The sequence below is a fragment of the Pteropus vampyrus genome, unplaced genomic scaffold (genome assembly GCF_000151845.1).
Source record: "Pteropus vampyrus isolate Shadow unplaced genomic scaffold, Pvam_2.0 Scaffold137, whole genome shotgun sequence".
In the NCBI taxonomy this organism is placed as follows: Eukaryota; Metazoa; Chordata; class Mammalia; order Chiroptera; family Pteropodidae; genus Pteropus; species Pteropus vampyrus.
In genome coordinates this window covers 5440493-5458019 of record NW_011888918.1, presented here as the reverse complement: position 1 = coordinate 5458019, position 17527 = coordinate 5440493, and the positions used below count along the sequence as shown (strand labels likewise).

At 46.6% G+C, this 17527-nt stretch overlaps 1 protein-coding gene across 2 annotated transcripts in view; it reads right to left on the bottom strand.

Annotated features, from left to right (window-relative positions):
* Positions 1-17527, bottom strand: part of PRMT8 (protein arginine methyltransferase 8) — a 190951-nt gene that overhangs the window by 79050 nt on the left and 94374 nt on the right. Inside the window, exon 1 of one of the 2 annotated variants that reach the window (XM_011367863.1) lies at positions 14473-14981. The exons of the other annotated variant lie outside the window; for it this stretch is intronic. Coding sequence (XP_011366165.1) covers positions 14473-14547 — 75 coding nt within the window. The 5' untranslated portion in view covers positions 14548-14981. Of the gene's footprint in view, positions 1-14472; positions 14982-17527 lie in introns of those variants that run through there. 2 annotated transcript variants of the gene reach the window in all.

Here is a 17527-nt window from a genome sequence, read left to right as displayed (position 1 = left end):
TTTGGGGCCTAGAAAAGGATTCCAAGATGTGCTAAGTCACCCTAAGTTCCTTGGAGGAAATCATTGGAACCATACTTGACAGAATTGTGATTATTCATTGCCTAAAATTGGACAGAATGAAGTGCTGAAAAATAATGTACTGTAGGGAATGAATCTGCTGAGGCAATGAACTGAATTAAAATCATTGCTATTAACATTTTCCCAAGACTGGTAACTTTTAATGCCTTCTTTATTCACGTACTGGCTCTTATCTCCAGAGCCTTGAAAGGGACTGATGCTCTGCACTGCCCTGAAAAGTAACATGGAAGCAGCAAGTTTACAATGGAAAGAGAAGATAGTACATACACTCTCACAGAGTGCAGTTTATTCACTAAAAACTGCAATGAGAAGAACAGAATAAACATCTTGAAACTCAAAAGGAATCTCAATGAGTTGTCAGGTAAGATGTTATTAATGAGGTCCAAAGAGCCTAGGGGATTAATGGGGGTCTCGCAGCCAGTTACTCAACTTAAATATAAAACCACTGCTTAAGCCAAGATATAAGGGAAATTAAACAGGAGTTAGCTGTTCAACAGCACATACGATATCTGGTTTAGAAATCAGAGCTCTGCAAAGAGACTTCCAGAATACCCAAGACCAAGCCCATTGTATCATGAGAGAAAGAGAGAAAAAGAGGGCATGGAAGCCCACATTAGATCTTTCTGAGAAGATTGGATGATGCTGGGGTATTGAACAATGTGTCACATAAGGAGCTACCAAGACATCTCCTTATGGATTCAGCCACTTCTCCCGGTTGACAACCTATCATAATCTTTGCCCCTCTTCCTCCCAAAGGATTATGCCGCACGGTGAGTGCAGAGCAACTGAGAAACTCCATCTCCTTGATTCTTGATTTTGCAGTGCTCTCAGGGTCAAATACAGCCTCAGAAAAAGACCTATGCCAGAGTCAGCACATTGCAGAGCCTGGACTATATCACCCAGGTCTCCTGAATCCCATGAACTTTATCCTAAATTTATGTGATACCCAAGTATTTCCACTAAGGCCAAAATGAGGTAGAGAATAGTGATCCCTGATGTTAACTCACAATGACAACCAGCTGCAGAACAACTACATTGCTCCTCTGAACAATCTCTACCCATAAGTCATTCACTCACTCACTCACTCACTCATTCATTCATTCGTTTGTTCTATTATTTAACCAATGTCTACTGAGTCCTTCTGTAGTCCAGGCTTTGTGCTGCAATGTAGAGAATGGACTGACAAGAAGCAAGAGCAGAGACTAGGAAGCTAGTCACAGTGGCCCAGACAGGAGATAATGAGCATCCGTTCAGGGATAAGGAGAAGGAGATTGAAGTAAACAATGTTAAGGAAGTAGAATTTGCAGGATCTTGATATAAATTATCTGGAATTGGGGTAGGAGAGGTGAGAGTAAGAGAGGCCTGTAGTGTGATTCCTGATTTCTTGCTAGAGTGAAGGAGAGAATAGCAGTATCCTTCATGGAGACGATCATAGAAGGGGAAGAGCAGATGAGCAAGTTCGGGAGAAGATAAGGAACTTAGTTTGGGTCACGTTGAATTTGAACTGCCTGAAGAACAATGAGGAAGAGAAATCCATCCAGAAGTATAGGTCTGGGTGTCACAAGTCATGGCAAAGGGCAAGATCATTTCCAATAACCTGGAGACACATCATTAAGAAGTGGACAAGGAAGAAGGATCCATATGAAAGTTAGAGAGAGGACAGTCATCAGAGGTGTGGGAGAGGCAGGAGGAAGTAGGGCTTAAGATCCCAAAGAGGAGAGAGTAGTTAGAAAAATGCAATGACCAACAATAACTCATAGCTTTGGCTGGTCAGGTGAGATGATAATCCATTGCAAGGGTGTCTCCAAGGCATGTCAGAGGAAGGAATTGCAATGATTGCCATAGAATGCTCCCTACCCCAGGTCCCTAGTGTGGAACTTGGCTTCTGCACCAGGCATAGTACCCAAAAAAATACAAAATCCTGCCTCGGGCCTACATCCTGGGAGATAAGCCAGGTCTCAACACTTTAGAAAGAATGGTCCAGCACACATACTGGGGAAGATAGAGAAGTATGGCTTTAACAGATTTGAAACTCAAATCTTCCCTTTCTTTTTCCTTTACCCCTGTAGACATTTGGAACAAGCTAGACCCATGACACCTGAGTAAGTTTATACATCAATACCTGGTCAGGCAGGGAGTTGGATTCTCTTCAACATCCAGGTCCACAGAGGCCAGAGCCAAGAATTTGGGTCTGCCTCCCACTGGCAGCTGAATAGTAAGCCCTTTGCAGTTTCTCTTGCCTGAAAAAGAAAGAGCCATCGCTCTAAGAAGCACAGAAGCCCATGCTGGGGAAAGTGGGAGAGAAAGGAGACTGAACTAGCAGGCAGAGAGCCAAAATGAAGGCAGAGGTTTCTGGAGGAAGGTCTGTCTTCTGCAGATAAACCCTCACCTGCAAGCTGCTTACCCTTACGTCCTTTTGTTCAAGTCATGGCCCTAGAAGAGGCCAGCTCCCCATCAAGCCCAAGTCCGGATTAATGATAGCATCTTACTTTTACCCAAACCTCCATTTCCTATGTCATTTGCCACCTAGGGAGAAAACATCTCCCATCTTCAACAACACGAATTTAACATATGTGGGCATGTCTGGAAGGGGAAGCCATGTGGAGGATGGCAATGAGCTCGGTTCCAATTCCACTGACAATTCATTGAGAGGAACTGGCACTAAGTTACACTGGGAGGCACTTGGGATAGCAAGGTGTTGACAACAAAGTTTAAGACTTGCACATACCTCCTCCTTATTCAAATGTTCTCATGTGTATTGACTCCATTTATTCCAGGGCACCCCATTGAGTGGGATAAATTAGGATCACCTCATCCAATTTTCATATGAGTAACACAGTTAGAGGGCAACAGATCATGGATTATGGGTTCTGCCTTATGGGTCTCTACTCTTTCTTTGCTACCTGAGATCAGCTGATGGCCTAAAGAACTCAAGGAAAGTTGAGGCATTTCCTTTCTGGGGCTCAGGATAGAGGCTGACTGTCTTGACTAGATCATGTGGGGTACCCTCTAGAGTGGGGGGAATGGATCTAACAAGCTCTGAGACTCTGATTGCTAATGCTAAAGCAGAGCTGGAAGAAGAAAGGAAGGTGGGCACAGGTTTGACTGAGTTTCGGTCAAAAAAAAGCCACAGCTCTGGCCTTGTGGACAAAGTCCCAGCACCCTGCAGCACTGGCAGCCTCAGCCATTGGTTTGGTTTTCTTCACAGCCTGGAATATGGAGAAGTTTATTTTTAACTTTATAGATGGAAGAGTGAATGGCAGTACTAATGGCAACCATGAATAAAAGAGGCCTGGGCAAAGCTAAGGGCAGAGCACCCAGCCCCAGAGAAGGAGACTTGGGCCCTGAGTGCTTTTTGTTAGGAGCCAGACAACATCTCAGCTCCCTGTCTGGGGACATCGCCCACTATGTCTCCCACTCAGATCGGCCAATGATGATGCATCAGGCCAAGAAGGAAAAAATATATTAGCTGATCCAAACCTTAAAACTCTCCTGCTTCAAGCGAGGGTTTTCAGGGGAGCCTCTACCGTCTCTCTGCCACTTCTTGCCACTACCAAAATGCAGAGAATTCCCACTGCCCCAGGCAGAGCCCTGGCTCCTAGCCCTTTCTGAGACATATTGTGCCTGTTCAAGAGGGCATTAAACTTATACTATTGTTTATCCAAAAATCTCCTCTTACCCAGTTTGCACTGACTGTAAATCTTCTCTCTGCAGTTCTGGCTTTGTCCCCTGGCAGTGAACATCTAATTGAGACAGCCTTACTTTGGATCAGGGGGATGACGGCTATGACTGCAGAGATTTGCTCTCATAGTAGGATCCTATGTGACTGAACCAGTCTGAATCAGTGTATTAGGAAGGGAGCAATAAGTAGATATTCATTTAAGCACTAACATTCACAGAACATTTTCCATACAGGAAAAGTACATGCAATGTCCACTCATTGAACAAATGGTTTTAAACCTCTAGGTACCAGGCACTGTGTAAGGTGCTGGCAGTCAATCATGAACTTCACAGACAGAGCCCCTGCTCTCACAGATTTTATCGTGGACTTATAGACAAGGAAATCGGCAAAGTACAGTGTGATATGTGCCGTGACAGAGGATGTACGTGTACTATGGGATCATACAGGAGGGAGAACTAAGCCAGACTTGGATAAGAGGGTGGTGTCAGGGAAGGCTTCCAGGAAAAAGTAACATCTAAGTTGAGACCTGAAGGAAGAGTAGGAGGTACCCAGGTGATGAGAGTGAAAGCAGTTGAGTATAACTGGAGCAGAAGGGAAGGAATTACAAGCAATGAGAGTGGAACAGGGCTCAGGGGCATGATTGGATATAGCTTTATAAAGGGAGTCTTTCTCCTAACAATAATGGGAAAGCCACTGAAAGGCTTTAAGGAGGGAAGAAGTGTAATCAGATTTACACTTTAGCACATGCCTTCATGCTGCCATGGAAGTAGACCAAAGCAAGGAAAGGGAGGGTATGTGGAGAGTATCCTGAAGGTTGCTGCCGAGATCCGGCAAGAGATGAGAGGACATGAACTAAGACAACAAAAGCGGAACTAGAAAGAGGAGAACAAATTCAGGACAAAGGGGACAAACCCTTGAGATGTAGAATCATCAGGCCTCACTGTGGAGAAAGGAGAGAGGAGAGTGGGGCTTGTGACTTGTGACAAAGGGGTGACAATACTAAGCAAGGTGAGGATCACAGGGGAGAGGCAGATTGCTGGCAAGAGATGACATTCCAGAGGGGACCCTGAAGACATCTGAGTGGAAGTGTCCTGAAGGCAGTCAGATATATGAGTAGAAGCTCGGAAGACATTCTAACAAAAGAAAGTTGGCATAATATATGACATACAGGCTTACTTCCTTTATTCATTCAATAAATATTCATCGGTTTCCTACTATATACCTGGAGGCAAGAGTTTAACTAATGCACGTTAATAGAGAACATTCCTTAATTGGGATCCTATCTACACCTCTGATGGGCTGTAATCATTCGTGTGGGATTCCCTGATTGAGGCTCCTTAGAGAACTGCTGTCATAACTGCTCGTCAGGGAGAGATGAAGTCCTTGAATTTAACTGTCTGTGGGAATTTCAGTCTTTCATTTTCTGGCAGACCCAGCCTAGGAAAGCCACCACTTTGCTTTACTTCAGCTAACAAGAGATTATCTTTCACTATAGAGCTACAAATGAAGCCCCGATTAATGAATTTGCGAATAGCCATTTCCTTTATAGTGGCATTAGCCCAATCTGGTTTTAGCTGTAACACCCTCAGGTCAGGCCTCACACACAGCGGATACAGTTTGCTGGATTTATGGCCAAAGGGACAAGGAATTTAACTCGGTGATTAACATCTATTTTGCCACGTGGACCTGGGCAATATCTCTGTCCTCTCTTTCCCTTTCCCCCAGGTCTCAGTTTCCCTCAGAGGGAACATGGGTAATGGTCATCAGTCACTCTAGTAACTGACAAATAGGAATTAACTGAGACGTGGGCCTTTCCCTTCGGAGGTTTGCAATCTAGCAAGACTAGTACTCCCCAGTCCCCCATTACTGTCACATCTGTAGGGACTCAGTGAGGTTTCAGGTTCATTCCCTCAATGTTGAGCTTGGAGAGGGGTAAGCCAGCCTGTGTGTCACAGAGAACCCTATTCCTCCTACAACTGGGGCACTTCACAGGGGACTGGTGGTCCCCTGTGTACGGGGTGCTAAAGAGCCTTTTCTTCAGCTGTCTTCATGGTTCTGGCTGGCTGACTTGAGAATGACTGAATCAACGATTCAATGATCCAATGACCTGAATCAAAGAGGCTGTTCTGCTCCAGCCTCTGCTGGCACTGACTTGATAATGGCACCAGTAAAGGCCCTTTATTATCTGTTTCCACTTTGGAGTTCCACTGGATAAGCCCAGATTACAAATAATAGCTAATCTTTCTTGAGCATTTACCATGTGCCAAATGTGTGGTTTACATTAAATAACTCATTTAATCCTCAAAAATAACTTAATGGGATAAAGTGCTATTATCATATCCTAAATGACAAAACCAAGGCACAGATGACTACAGTAACTTATGCAAGTTGGTAAGCAGCAGAGCTGAGATGTGAACTCAGGCATGCCAGCCCCAGAGCCTGTGCACTTAACCTCCACACAAAACTGCCTAAGGCCAAGAAGTCAGTGGGCCACGTGGTTTAATCGTTTGGAAGGTGCCAAGAAAGTCCTTATGCCTCCTGCCTTTCGAAATAGCCCTACAAACAAGCTGGTAATAGGCTCACAATTCTACCACTAAAATAATTCCCGAGAGGCTGAGGAGATAGAACACACAGAGCCTGTTACAAACTGATAGGCTCCAATTAGCCACGGGCCCTTCCCAATGCATGGAAGTTAATCAGTTTCTGCTCAAATCTCTCAGCAGGTAGGAGTTGGTGTGAGACAAAGGTGAGAACCAGCCTGAGGGTGGGGATATAGAGAAAAGTGGGGAATGAGGCCCAAGTCCACAGCAAAACACAGTCTAATTCTGAGAGCACTCCAACTCTACTATTTACCAGCACTGTAATTTTGGTCAAGGTAATTAACCGCTTCAAGTTTCCATTTCTTCAACCGCAAAATGGGAATAATCTTGTTGTATAAATTAAATCTTGTTGCTTTGAAATCTTGTTGTGTAAATTAAATAAGGCAATGCTTATAAAGCACTTCACACTGTGCCCTACACGTAATGAGGACAATTAAATGGTAGCTCTTGTAAATTAGTGCTACTGCTCAAGAAAAGAAGGTCTGATAAAGAGGATGGGAAGCCAGTGGGCAAAGTAGGCAGCTGAGTGAGCAGCAGGAAAGGGACTTAAAGGAGAGAGACTACCTTCATTGACTTTGCGACTATTCTGAGGCCTTCTATGTATTTATTCAGTCATTCATCAGCCATTTTCTATTCAGACCTACTATGTGTGGGCACTGTGTTGGATGATGTTGCGGTTTGAATCAAGTCCCTCAAAATGATATATTGAAGTCCTAACCCCTGTTACCTATAGATATAACCTCATTTGGAAATAAGGTCTTTGCAGATGTAATCAAGTTAAGATGAGATCATACTGGATAGGGCGGTCTCTAATCCAATAGATGATTCTCCTCTTATATAGGAAGAAGAGATACAGACACACAAACAGGGGAGAAGGCCTTGCAAAGATAGAGGCAGAGACTGGAGTGACAAGTCTATAAGCCAAAGAATGCAAAGCATAGCTGGCAACCACTAGAATGGTGAGAGAATAATTTCTGTTATTTTAAGCCACCCAGTTTATGCTACTTTGTTACAGCAGCCCTAGGGGAAAAAAAAATATATAACTGATAAAACTACAAAGATAAATTTAAAAACAAAGTTCCTGTCCTAAAGTATCTGCTATTCATTTGATCCCAAAAAAAGAAGGGGTGTAAGTTGTTGGACAAGAGTCTACTAGCTAAGACTACAGACATGGGGATATATTAGCTGAGTAGTGACATGGAATGAAGATTGTCCTGGCCACAAATTATACCAGGTTCTTGCCGCCTTTGGGGCATAACATTGAGGACAGTGAAAGTGAGGATGACAGGGTAGTGGTGGAGGAAGGAAAAAGAGACCTGGAAAAAGAAAGATGGGGCTGTCGTCTTGTTCTAGGTTTCTTCCAAAGCCACCATTCCTCATTTCTCCTGTTAATTTCTCCATATTTTACGTGTCTGCTCTGGTTCATCTGATGCTTTCACAGTCTGGTAGACAAAGAAAAGTATGAGTCTTTGAGGCTAGAAAACCAGAATTTGAGTCCCAGATCCATCACTTACTAGCTGTGGGATTTGGGGCAAGTAACACTAACTTTCTATGCTTTGGTTTCTTCATCTGTATAGTGGGTAATGTGTAACTCATAGTGTTATGTATCTATGCATGGAGTGTATTATGTAACATGTGTGTATGTATATAATGCATTATGGCATGCATTAAACAAGAAGATTTATGCCAAAGCATTTTAAGCATCTTATAAAAAAGAGAGAGCTCATTGTGTACAATTCCTAGATCTTATGTAGAAAAACACTGGTTTTAGATACTACATATCAAGATAAGCTAGAAAATCGGCACAACAAAATAAAACAATAAATCAGATACTACATTTAAAGGAGGTATAAATGGCTTTTACCTAGGAGTAAACAAGGCTCAAGCCTAAAAAGCTCTGTGATGTTGGACAAGTTTTTCTATCTCTTAGCTTAAAAATGATTTGAGTTTTCATCTAGCTCTAAGATTCTATGACTTTAAGAAAATGTGCACATCAAGCTGTTTGCTCTTATAAAATTATACTGTAAAAAGAGATCTTTATTTATGGGTCACCTATTATAAAAAGTTGTGATGCTTGAGGGAATTCTAATAACAAGTGAAACAGAAAAGCCATGTGATGTGTGAAATGCCCCATGGACTGGATAACACTGGAGAGGCAAATCTCAAGTTCTCTTCTCCTGGCTATTCCTATTAGAAAACTAATGCCAGGATACCAGAGAAAGGGGTTGGCATCACTTGAAACAAAAACTAGTCACGAGAGTGACACAGCCCTAATACAGTCCCAAATGCAAAGGCAAGTAGCCAATTTTTATCTCCTCTTCAAATAACATAAACAACGGTGACTGATTGCAATAGAAGAGACTGAGCTCAGACTTAAGGAAGAAATTCCTGACTACTGAGATGCACAAGGAGTTTGGGGAAATTGCCTTCTCTGAAGTTTTTTTACCAAGAGGCCAACTGAGCATTCTGTGTTAAGTAAGAGTGCTCGGCAGCAGAAGCATAGACGGAGTGACAATTTGGAGGTCTCCTCTTGCCTGTGCTTTCTCTCTCTCTATCCTTCCTCTAAGTCACTCTGCAACAGAACAACAATGCCTGTTTTTCGCACACCACCGTACCTTCACAATTCACTTGCTGTCCTGCTGCCCGTTTTTTTCCTGCTGGCACAGTAGACTCCAGGTGTAAGTTCTGCTTTCACAGATTTTTGCATGCTCCACACTGGTATGTGATAATCATTTCACAGTGCAGTTAGCACAGAGGAGGAAATGAAACCCACTCCTGAATTGGAGACAAGAGTGTTGTGTTTCACCCTGTTGACAGCCAAAAGCCAATTTAGGACTCTGAAAAGCTAAACTTCCCGGGGGGAAGTGGGGGGCGGTGGGGGGAGTGTGGGTATCTTCTTAACTCTCCTGAGCTCACTTAGGGACTGAAATCACTGTTTGCTGAGGGAGGAAAATTTGACGTGGACCATGGTTTATGGATTACTTCAGCAGAGAAACGAGGAAATGGGAGAGTTCATCCAATTTGCTCTTTTTCGGCAAGACTCCCAAAAGCTAGGAAGATAATAATCATAAACACGATTGAGCACTCGCTGTGTTCTAAACCTTTTGCCCACATTAATTCATTTAATTGTCACAACAACTTTATGAGGCTCAGAGAGGTTAACTGATGTTTAACATAAAACAGATCTACTATGTTCAGAGCTTGATTTTAAACCAGACAGCCTGGCTTCAGAGCCTGCCTGGTTAGTTTAGCCTACACTTTTCAGAAACTGAAGACATGGATACAGACCATCCTCAAAGAAGTAGGCCTGGGACTTGCCTCTTCTTACTCTCTTCCTTCTCAATTCCCTGACCTTTTAGCTGAAAGAAACTTCCTGAGGAGAGACATCTATCAGCCAGAGCCACCAACTTATAGCATGCCAGAAGTCAGCTAAATTCTCCCCATAACTGATAGAGCAGCAGCACTCTGTGATATCCCTAATCTCATTGTCCTATTGTAGGATTTTTCTCAGCCTATAGCAATTCTCTCTCTGGGCCAGTAAGTCAACTGAACATTCAAAAATCGGTCCCCAAAAAGACTTCTCTGCTAAAACTCTTTTCTCACCCCTGGGGGCTCTCCTTTGAGATGCTGAAACCCCAGTCAGGGAGTCATCACCATAAGTAATGCATCAGGCTTTCTCTGAGAATCCATAAAGCAAGTAGAAGCTCGAAAGGGTCCATCCCCCTCCCACCCCCACCCCAGTTCATAATTGGGTAATGTGATTAATCCTTTTATCTGCCATTCTGAAGAACAGCCCAGAGTTAAGCGTCAGTAATTACTGAATACTGAATAGGTACATGAATAACCAAAATGTACCCATGCTTTGAGTTGCTATAGCACCTTAATTCCCACAATCTTTACTCACTTTGAGTTTAAAGGTCCACAGCAACATAAGTGCAGCAGAGGGCTGGGAAATAGGAAGCCCAATTTTCATAAAGACATGAGTGACTAAAACCCAGAATGTTCATGAGCTTGTTCATAATTACATGAATCAATTCAGTCAACATTTATTAACATTTATTATTTACTGTGTGTCAGGCACAGTGCTAAGAACACAGTGCTAAGGTATTTTAAAAAGTTTATTATCTAACTGGAGAAATAAACATATAAAAAGTCAATTATCTTTAATAAAAAGAATGAGAGACAAGTGTTAAGAACCCATAAGAAAGAGAAGAAACATACTCTCCATGGGGTGGAGGATAAATGGCAGATCTGGGAAGGCCGCCTAGAGGAAGTGACCTTTGAGTTGAGTCTTGCAAATTGAGGAAGATTTTTTTTTTTCCCCCAGAGAGAAGGGGGCAGCTCAGGCAAAGGGACAAAGGGACCAGTATGCAAAACGGCACCAGTATTCACTGTATCTTATCTCCCACACTTCTGCTGCACTTCATTCAGGCATGAAGTCAGCGGTATATACAGGGAAGCATGGGCCAGGTATTAAAGGGCCTTGTACACTATGCTAAGGAAACTGGACTCTATCCTGTATCCTACACCCAGGAAGGCAACTTGGTAAGCTTTTAAAGAGATGTCCATTGTGAGCATATTTGTACTTCCGAAAGCCCATCGAGCAGTGAGAATGAGGCTGGATTAGGGAAGAGGAGCAACAGTTGAGAAGCCTTTGTGAGGGCAGAGGTGAGGATGACCTGCCTCAGGCACTTAGAGTGGACTGAAAAGGAGGGTCCAACCAGTTGCTTTGTAGACATTTCAGAAGGCTTCCGATGATGTGTGGGGAACAGGGGAGAAGGAGAAGAGGCTGACAGGAATGGGGATGTGTGGGTGATGATGCCCTCAGCTGAGGAGGGGAAGCATATCTGAGGGAACCGGAGAAAGCAGAAATGGAACTAAATTGCTGTGTGTTTACCATGTGCCAGGGGCTGTCCCCGCATTTCCTTACATCCCATGCCAACTCTATATTACAAGGGCAATCAGCTCAAGTTAGCACATAAAGGAATTGAGCTCAAAGTGGTTAAAGGGTACACTCAGGGCCTCACAGTGCCAGCTGTTCTCACCAAGCCTGTGCTCTTGATGTCTCCATGCCCCAGCTTAGGATTTTACTTTTTGAAAGAGGTTTGGCTCACAATAAGTAGATTTATTCTACATTTTCTCCTTCTTGCCTAAGGATTAGAATATCTTTCCCTATCTTCTTTATAAAAGAACACCTTCTCCCATCATCCTTGCCTACCCCCAACATTTCATCTCTCCCTTCCAAAATAATCCTCTCTTCTCTACTCCTTACCTACTTCCATTCACACATGGCATCTTTTTAGAAATACGAATTAGGGTGAAGAGCAAAGAATCAGAAGTGGGAGCAAACTGTGTTCCCGGGCTGATTTAGCTGACTAGGTGACCTTCAGAAATTGCTGGACCTCTCAGGTTCAGTGTCCTCACCTATAGAATGGGGTTAAAAAATAAATACTAACCTTCGCTTATCTCACAGGATTATTGTGAGGATTAAAGGATATAAAAGCACTTGCAAACAACACCAACGCAAGGCAAGAAAAGGTATGACAGGATTATCCTGATTATCAGGTACCACAGTCCACCAGACAGTGAGTCTCTAGAGAGCAAGGACCTGCTTGTCTTGATCTTGGATCTGGGGTACATAATTATTCCTAGTACAGAGTCAGTGTTTGATAAAGTCATGTTCAATTAAGAACACAAACACGCACACACGCACGCACACCATAGAGACATCCTTGCATCTCTCTCCCACCACACACGCAGGCAAACCCACAATTCCCCACTTTTGGAAGTACTGCTCTAGTCCTGGCTTACTCCAAAAACAGCCAGTTCCTGGAGAAAAACCAAGTGATTGTCACGCTGCCTGGATGCCTCATTTGAACAAGTCTGAATTCCTCCTTTTTTCAGGGAGTTACTAAGAACTGAACCCCCCGACTCACTCTCCTCCAAGGAGCCCCCCACTGGGTCTGCCCCACCCACCTCCGCAGTGTGCGACGCGGGGTTTTTTTTTTTTTTTTGCTCGCAGGAGCTCGGCGCCTCTACTGCTGTTTTCATTGATGCCTTGAGCAGAGCTGGCATGTGCAACTGCTTAGAAGGGGGAGCGCGGAGCCGCGGGGGAAGCAAGTAAAAATAGCCTGGCGCGCGTCGCTCTGCCTACTGAAAGCCTTTAACCCAGGCCATGGTGGGGAGCCCAGCAGTCGCTGCTGCACCATGCGGAACCTGGCAAGGGTCTGCACCCAGATCCCGTGCAACAGCCGGGATGCGGGGGTTAGAGACCTGAGAAAACTTTTTTTTTTTTTTTTTTTTAGAAACTGAGCAGGGGTTGGGGAGGGCGGAGGAGGAAGCCGTTTCTTGCTTCCAGCGCTCCAGCCACCTGGCTATAGGGATTGCTACGTGCTGGCTAGTGCAACACTTTACACAAGATGCAGCCTTGACTCTGAGCTATTTTTAGAAACCTCTTCCGCGGGTGGGCGATTCGAGGGAAGAGGGCGAGGGGATTGGTGAAGCTAGCTTCCATTTGTGAGGCTTGTACTATACAGTATTCTGAATGTCTGCCCTCCGATGGGGGGTGGGGCAGAGCAAGTGTCCAGGGGAACGCACACTTGCTGGCTTTGCCCTAACTCAAGGAGACGACATTAGCTACTGAATACTCGACTGTTCTCAAGCCCCAGAGAGCGTTTGTTTCAAAATAGATAGTTGCCAGATGCATGCTGCTTCTAGTCTCTCAAAGAATTTTTTTTTTTTTAAGCTTTGCTGCCCACGCTGTGAGGTAGGGGTTAGCTGCAGCTCAGACCTTGAGGGGAGAAGATTGCGAAGGGTCTCTGCACCTTTATGCGTTCCAGCAAGACAGAGGGACAATCCCCGCGCCACACCTGCCCCATGCTGCATATGGGTAACCATATGTGAAATGTACGGCAGCCCCACCAGACACTCGGCTATTAATAGAGCCCGGGAGTTTGCTCTCTGCCTTTCTCCTGCCACCGTGTAAGGGGTGATCTTCACACATTTACCCCACTCCGCCCCCACCTCGGCTCACCGTTTCTCCAGGAAGGTAAGGGGACTGCCCGCGCTGATCCCCTTCGTGACTACAGGTTCCCAGAACCTACGGACTAGTCCAGTTGTAATGACAGCAGGGTCAGTGCGAGGCCAGAGAACACAGCTTTCAGTACTGGGACCTAAAGCCCAGCAGGGTTCTTTGCGGCTCAGGGCCAACTTGAGAGTAGAGAAAGGGCAGTTATTGGGCTGCCGAAGGCGGGGGGGAGGACAGGGAGGGGGCAAGAGCGTAATTTACGGAGCTAGAGCGACATTCAAAAGCTGCTGCGGGACGAGTGGCTGCAGACCCATTTGTCGCTGCAGCCCGCGGCGCGCAGCCCCCACCGCCGGCGCCGGCTCAGCTGCAGCAGGAGCGGACGCTGTCCCTGGTTCTGAAGGTGGCCGGCGCTCCCTCCCCTGGGTTAGTGTCCCGGAGGCGGCTCTAACGTTCGAGGATTGCAGACCTCTCCCTGTCCCGGATCCGGGCGGGAGGATCTGTTGGTGGAGCCCAAGTCCCACCACCGGCTGAGCTTGACTCCCCGCGACCGGAAGCTCTCCGCGGTGCTGCGGGGACCGAGAGCTCAGGGACTCGAGCTTGAAGGGTAAATCTGGGGCAGCGTCTGGAGGTGGTCAAGGCACTGCAGGAAGCAGACCTGGACCCAGGATCACCCTTCCCAGCTCTGCACAAAGCCGGGACTCTGGGGCCCTACCGGAGCCCAGAGGAGAGGGCAAGGGAGAGCGGCTGCCTAGGATTTGGGACTTGGGGGAAAGAGAAGCGAGCAGCGGGCGGCAGGAGAGGGAGATGGGGTGAGAGAGACTCTTTTTGCATTTTCAAGAGGGAGGGGACCTGAGATATGCACTGCCTTTCCCCCCACCCCACCCCACCCCACCCACACACACACACACACACACACACACACACACACACACACACGCACACGGCCGGCGGAAGCAAGCGGGATGGTACTGGGGAAAGTTTGGCTCTAGGTGCTGAGCGGCGGCGGCGCAGCGACAGCGGCGGCGGCGCGGTGGTCCGGTGGGCTTCCGGGGTCGCCGAGAGCCCCGGTCCTCTCGCCTCCTTACCTCGGTGTTCTCGGCAGCGTTCTCCGCCATTTTCCTCCTTAGGAGCAGGCAGCGGGAGGAGTGTTTCATGCCCATAAGAGCCAGCAAGGGTTTGGTGATACAGAGATAGTAGAGAAAGAAAGAGCTGGTGTAGCTTTAAAAGAGAGAGAAAAAGAGAATGGAAGGAAGGGAAAGGAAAAAAAAAAAAAAACCCAACCCAGCCCCTCTGCCGGAGCGTCAGCCGATACAGTCAACCCCGGCTGAGTCTTTCCTGCAGTCTCCACTTTGTTTTATTTTCCTCCCTTCTCATCTGCTTCGGATTCCTTCACACAGTTTCAAGTTCTTCTCGCGCACCCGACCCCTCCCCGCCCCTCTCCACCCGCGCTGCGGGCTAGACAGGAGGGAGGCAGCCCCGAAGGCTCCGCGGCGGCGGCGTCTCTCTCCTGGCTGCTCCGCTCGCAAAGTCCGGCCGGCCGAAGGCAGCCACCAACTCCTCTCAACTTCTGCGGATCGGCTGAGCAAAGCAACACGCTTCCTGCGCGTCTCTCCTAGGGGCTGAGCCGGGTGAGTGGGGGCGGGGTAGGAGGTTCGGTAGAGCAGGCGGCGACGGGGCGCAGACCAAGGGCCCCCAGCGCCCCGGGGCCCGCCCCCTACACCGGACTGCAAGGGTCTCTTGGCCGCCTCAACTCCCAGGCGCTGCGGACACTTGCGCGGGGGCAAGGGCTGCGCGGACGCTGCAGGGCCACGCGCGAGGCTCGGAGAGAGCAGGCTCCGGAACTGGGCTCTTGCAGGTTCTGGGACCCGGCCGTACGTCCTCCCGCCGAGAACAAGCCCTGGGCAAGACTGGGCCACAGTTACCTCGTCTTCGCCCCACCCCCCACTTTCCCGCTCCTCTGCCAATTCCTGGATCCTTCCTTGGTGATTAAGGTTTGGGTTTTGGAGAGCGAAGGGGTAGGTGTCTGGATGAGGGAGGGTCCTTAACTCCTTCAACTCTAGTTCTAAGTATGGTATCATGATTTCTTCTTTTCCCCGACTCTCCCTATCGAAGGCACCGTGGGGCTCCAAGCCTCTCTCAGGCTGAGAGGGTGAGGCGAAGGTTCAGCCAGAGGTGGCTTAGGGAAGAGAGTGGGAGAAAGTCAGATGGATGTGCCTGCAGTCGTGCTCCCCCTACCCTAGTTTTCCTTGGCAGCCTCCTGCAGACACATTTCTCTTTTCTCTCCTCACCCTTCCCCCATCATCACCAGATTTTGAAGTCCCTTTTATGGAGAGAGGGAGGATGTCACGTACCCATTAGGATTCTCTTGATCCTTTTTTAAGAGAGTTTGGGCGGCAGCAGGGGGTGTGAATTTTTATACAATACATTCCTGTCTTCACTTTGAGAGCCCCCCTCCCCCGTCTTACTGGCCATCTGTCAGGCTGGTGGGGATAGAACAAGGGGGAGGGAACCCCATTCTGTCTCTCCCATTACAACAGGCCACTCAAGCTGACTCTTTCAAAGACAGCTGCACTTTCAAGCTTGCTGCCCACAAGTCAGGGACAGGAACCTAAAAGATGCTTTCTGAGCCTCCTGGCTCTCATCTTGTCCTGTACCTACATGCAGAGATCAGTCCTGCATGCATGCCCTATTTATTTTTTAACATCACCTTTGACAGCAGGAAATGTGGACCTGATTGTCCTCAACCAACCCCAGAGTCCATTGAAGAAATGGGCCAGAATCTAAGGATGCCTCCATCACCTGGTCCGAGTGGAAAGAGCGGATACACTGCAATAGTGGAGTAGGAAGAGGAGGGGAGGGGATGGAGAGTAAAAAGAGTGAAAAGAGAAGTGGCTAGAATCCACCGGGGTGTGTGTGTGTGTGTGTGTGTGTGTGTGTGTGTGTGTGTGTGTGTGTGTGTCTGTCTGTCTGTCTGTCTGTCTGTCTGTCTGTCTTAACCTTTTTCTTTCTAAGACCATAGACCTGGATTAGTGTTAGGGGCGAGTGAGGAGAGTTCTTGGCAACACCTGGTTATTCTCCTTCTCTTTCACATCCTGCCCATGTGCAGAAGGTGGTAGGGGGATAAATGAGGGGAATCTAAAGAATGACTTTACACTTTTGAACCTCATTTTCTCAAAGCATCTTTCTCAGATACAAAAGATCCTGACACACCTGATCCCTTAGCAAGAGAGTCTCAGTAATTGTATAATCAAAGAATATCAGAAAGTATCTTCACAGCTCTCTAGTCCAGTCCTCTCATTTTACAAATAAGGACCCCGAGATTAGAGAGAGGACATTTGCCCATCATCCTTCAGCCAGCTGGGGAAGCATCTGAAAGTAGCTCCCCCAGCTTCCTGACTTTCAGTCCAACACTCTCTTCTGACCCCACCCCAAACCACTTCTGCCTGAGCTGTGACTAACTGGGGAGGAGGGGAGCTGAGACAAGCTCCCACCGAAATAGGCTGCTGCCTATGCATGATTATGTTGCTATGAGAACCTCAGTGGGTGTGTTTCCTCCGTTCTCTGTTGAAATCTTTTGCTTTGCTTGGCTTCTACCCAAGCACAGACACGGCTCCCCCTTGGAATGGAGAGTGGAGAGGGCTGAGATCGAGAGCTGTATTCTCATAGAAAGAGTTTTCTATTCCAACCCATTCAACTCAGAGTCAGACTGGAGCTGTGAAGAAGGAGCCTAGGACACCATGGTGGTTCCATTATGGCTGGAGGGCATGAGTGAACTGTCCTGAAAGTGCATACTCCAGTCCTCTGTTGAGCCATTTTGGAGCAGAGAGGTATTGTTCTTACTATGCTCCCATTTAATTACAATCAAAAGGAAAATAATTGTTATTTTAAGACACTAAGTTTTAGAGTGATTTGTTGTTATACAGCCAAAGATTACTCGAATACCCATCTCCTAGAGTTTTAAAATTTTGTATGCATGAAAAATACCTAGCACACAGTAGGCATTTTGTAGTAGTATTTTCTCACCAACACCACCATTCACAGGAATTCAGTCTTCATGTCTCTTGCATAAGTATATTAGCATAGTCTTTTACAAGGTGAATTAATTTAGTCATTCTATAAAGAACTTACTGGGCATCTCTT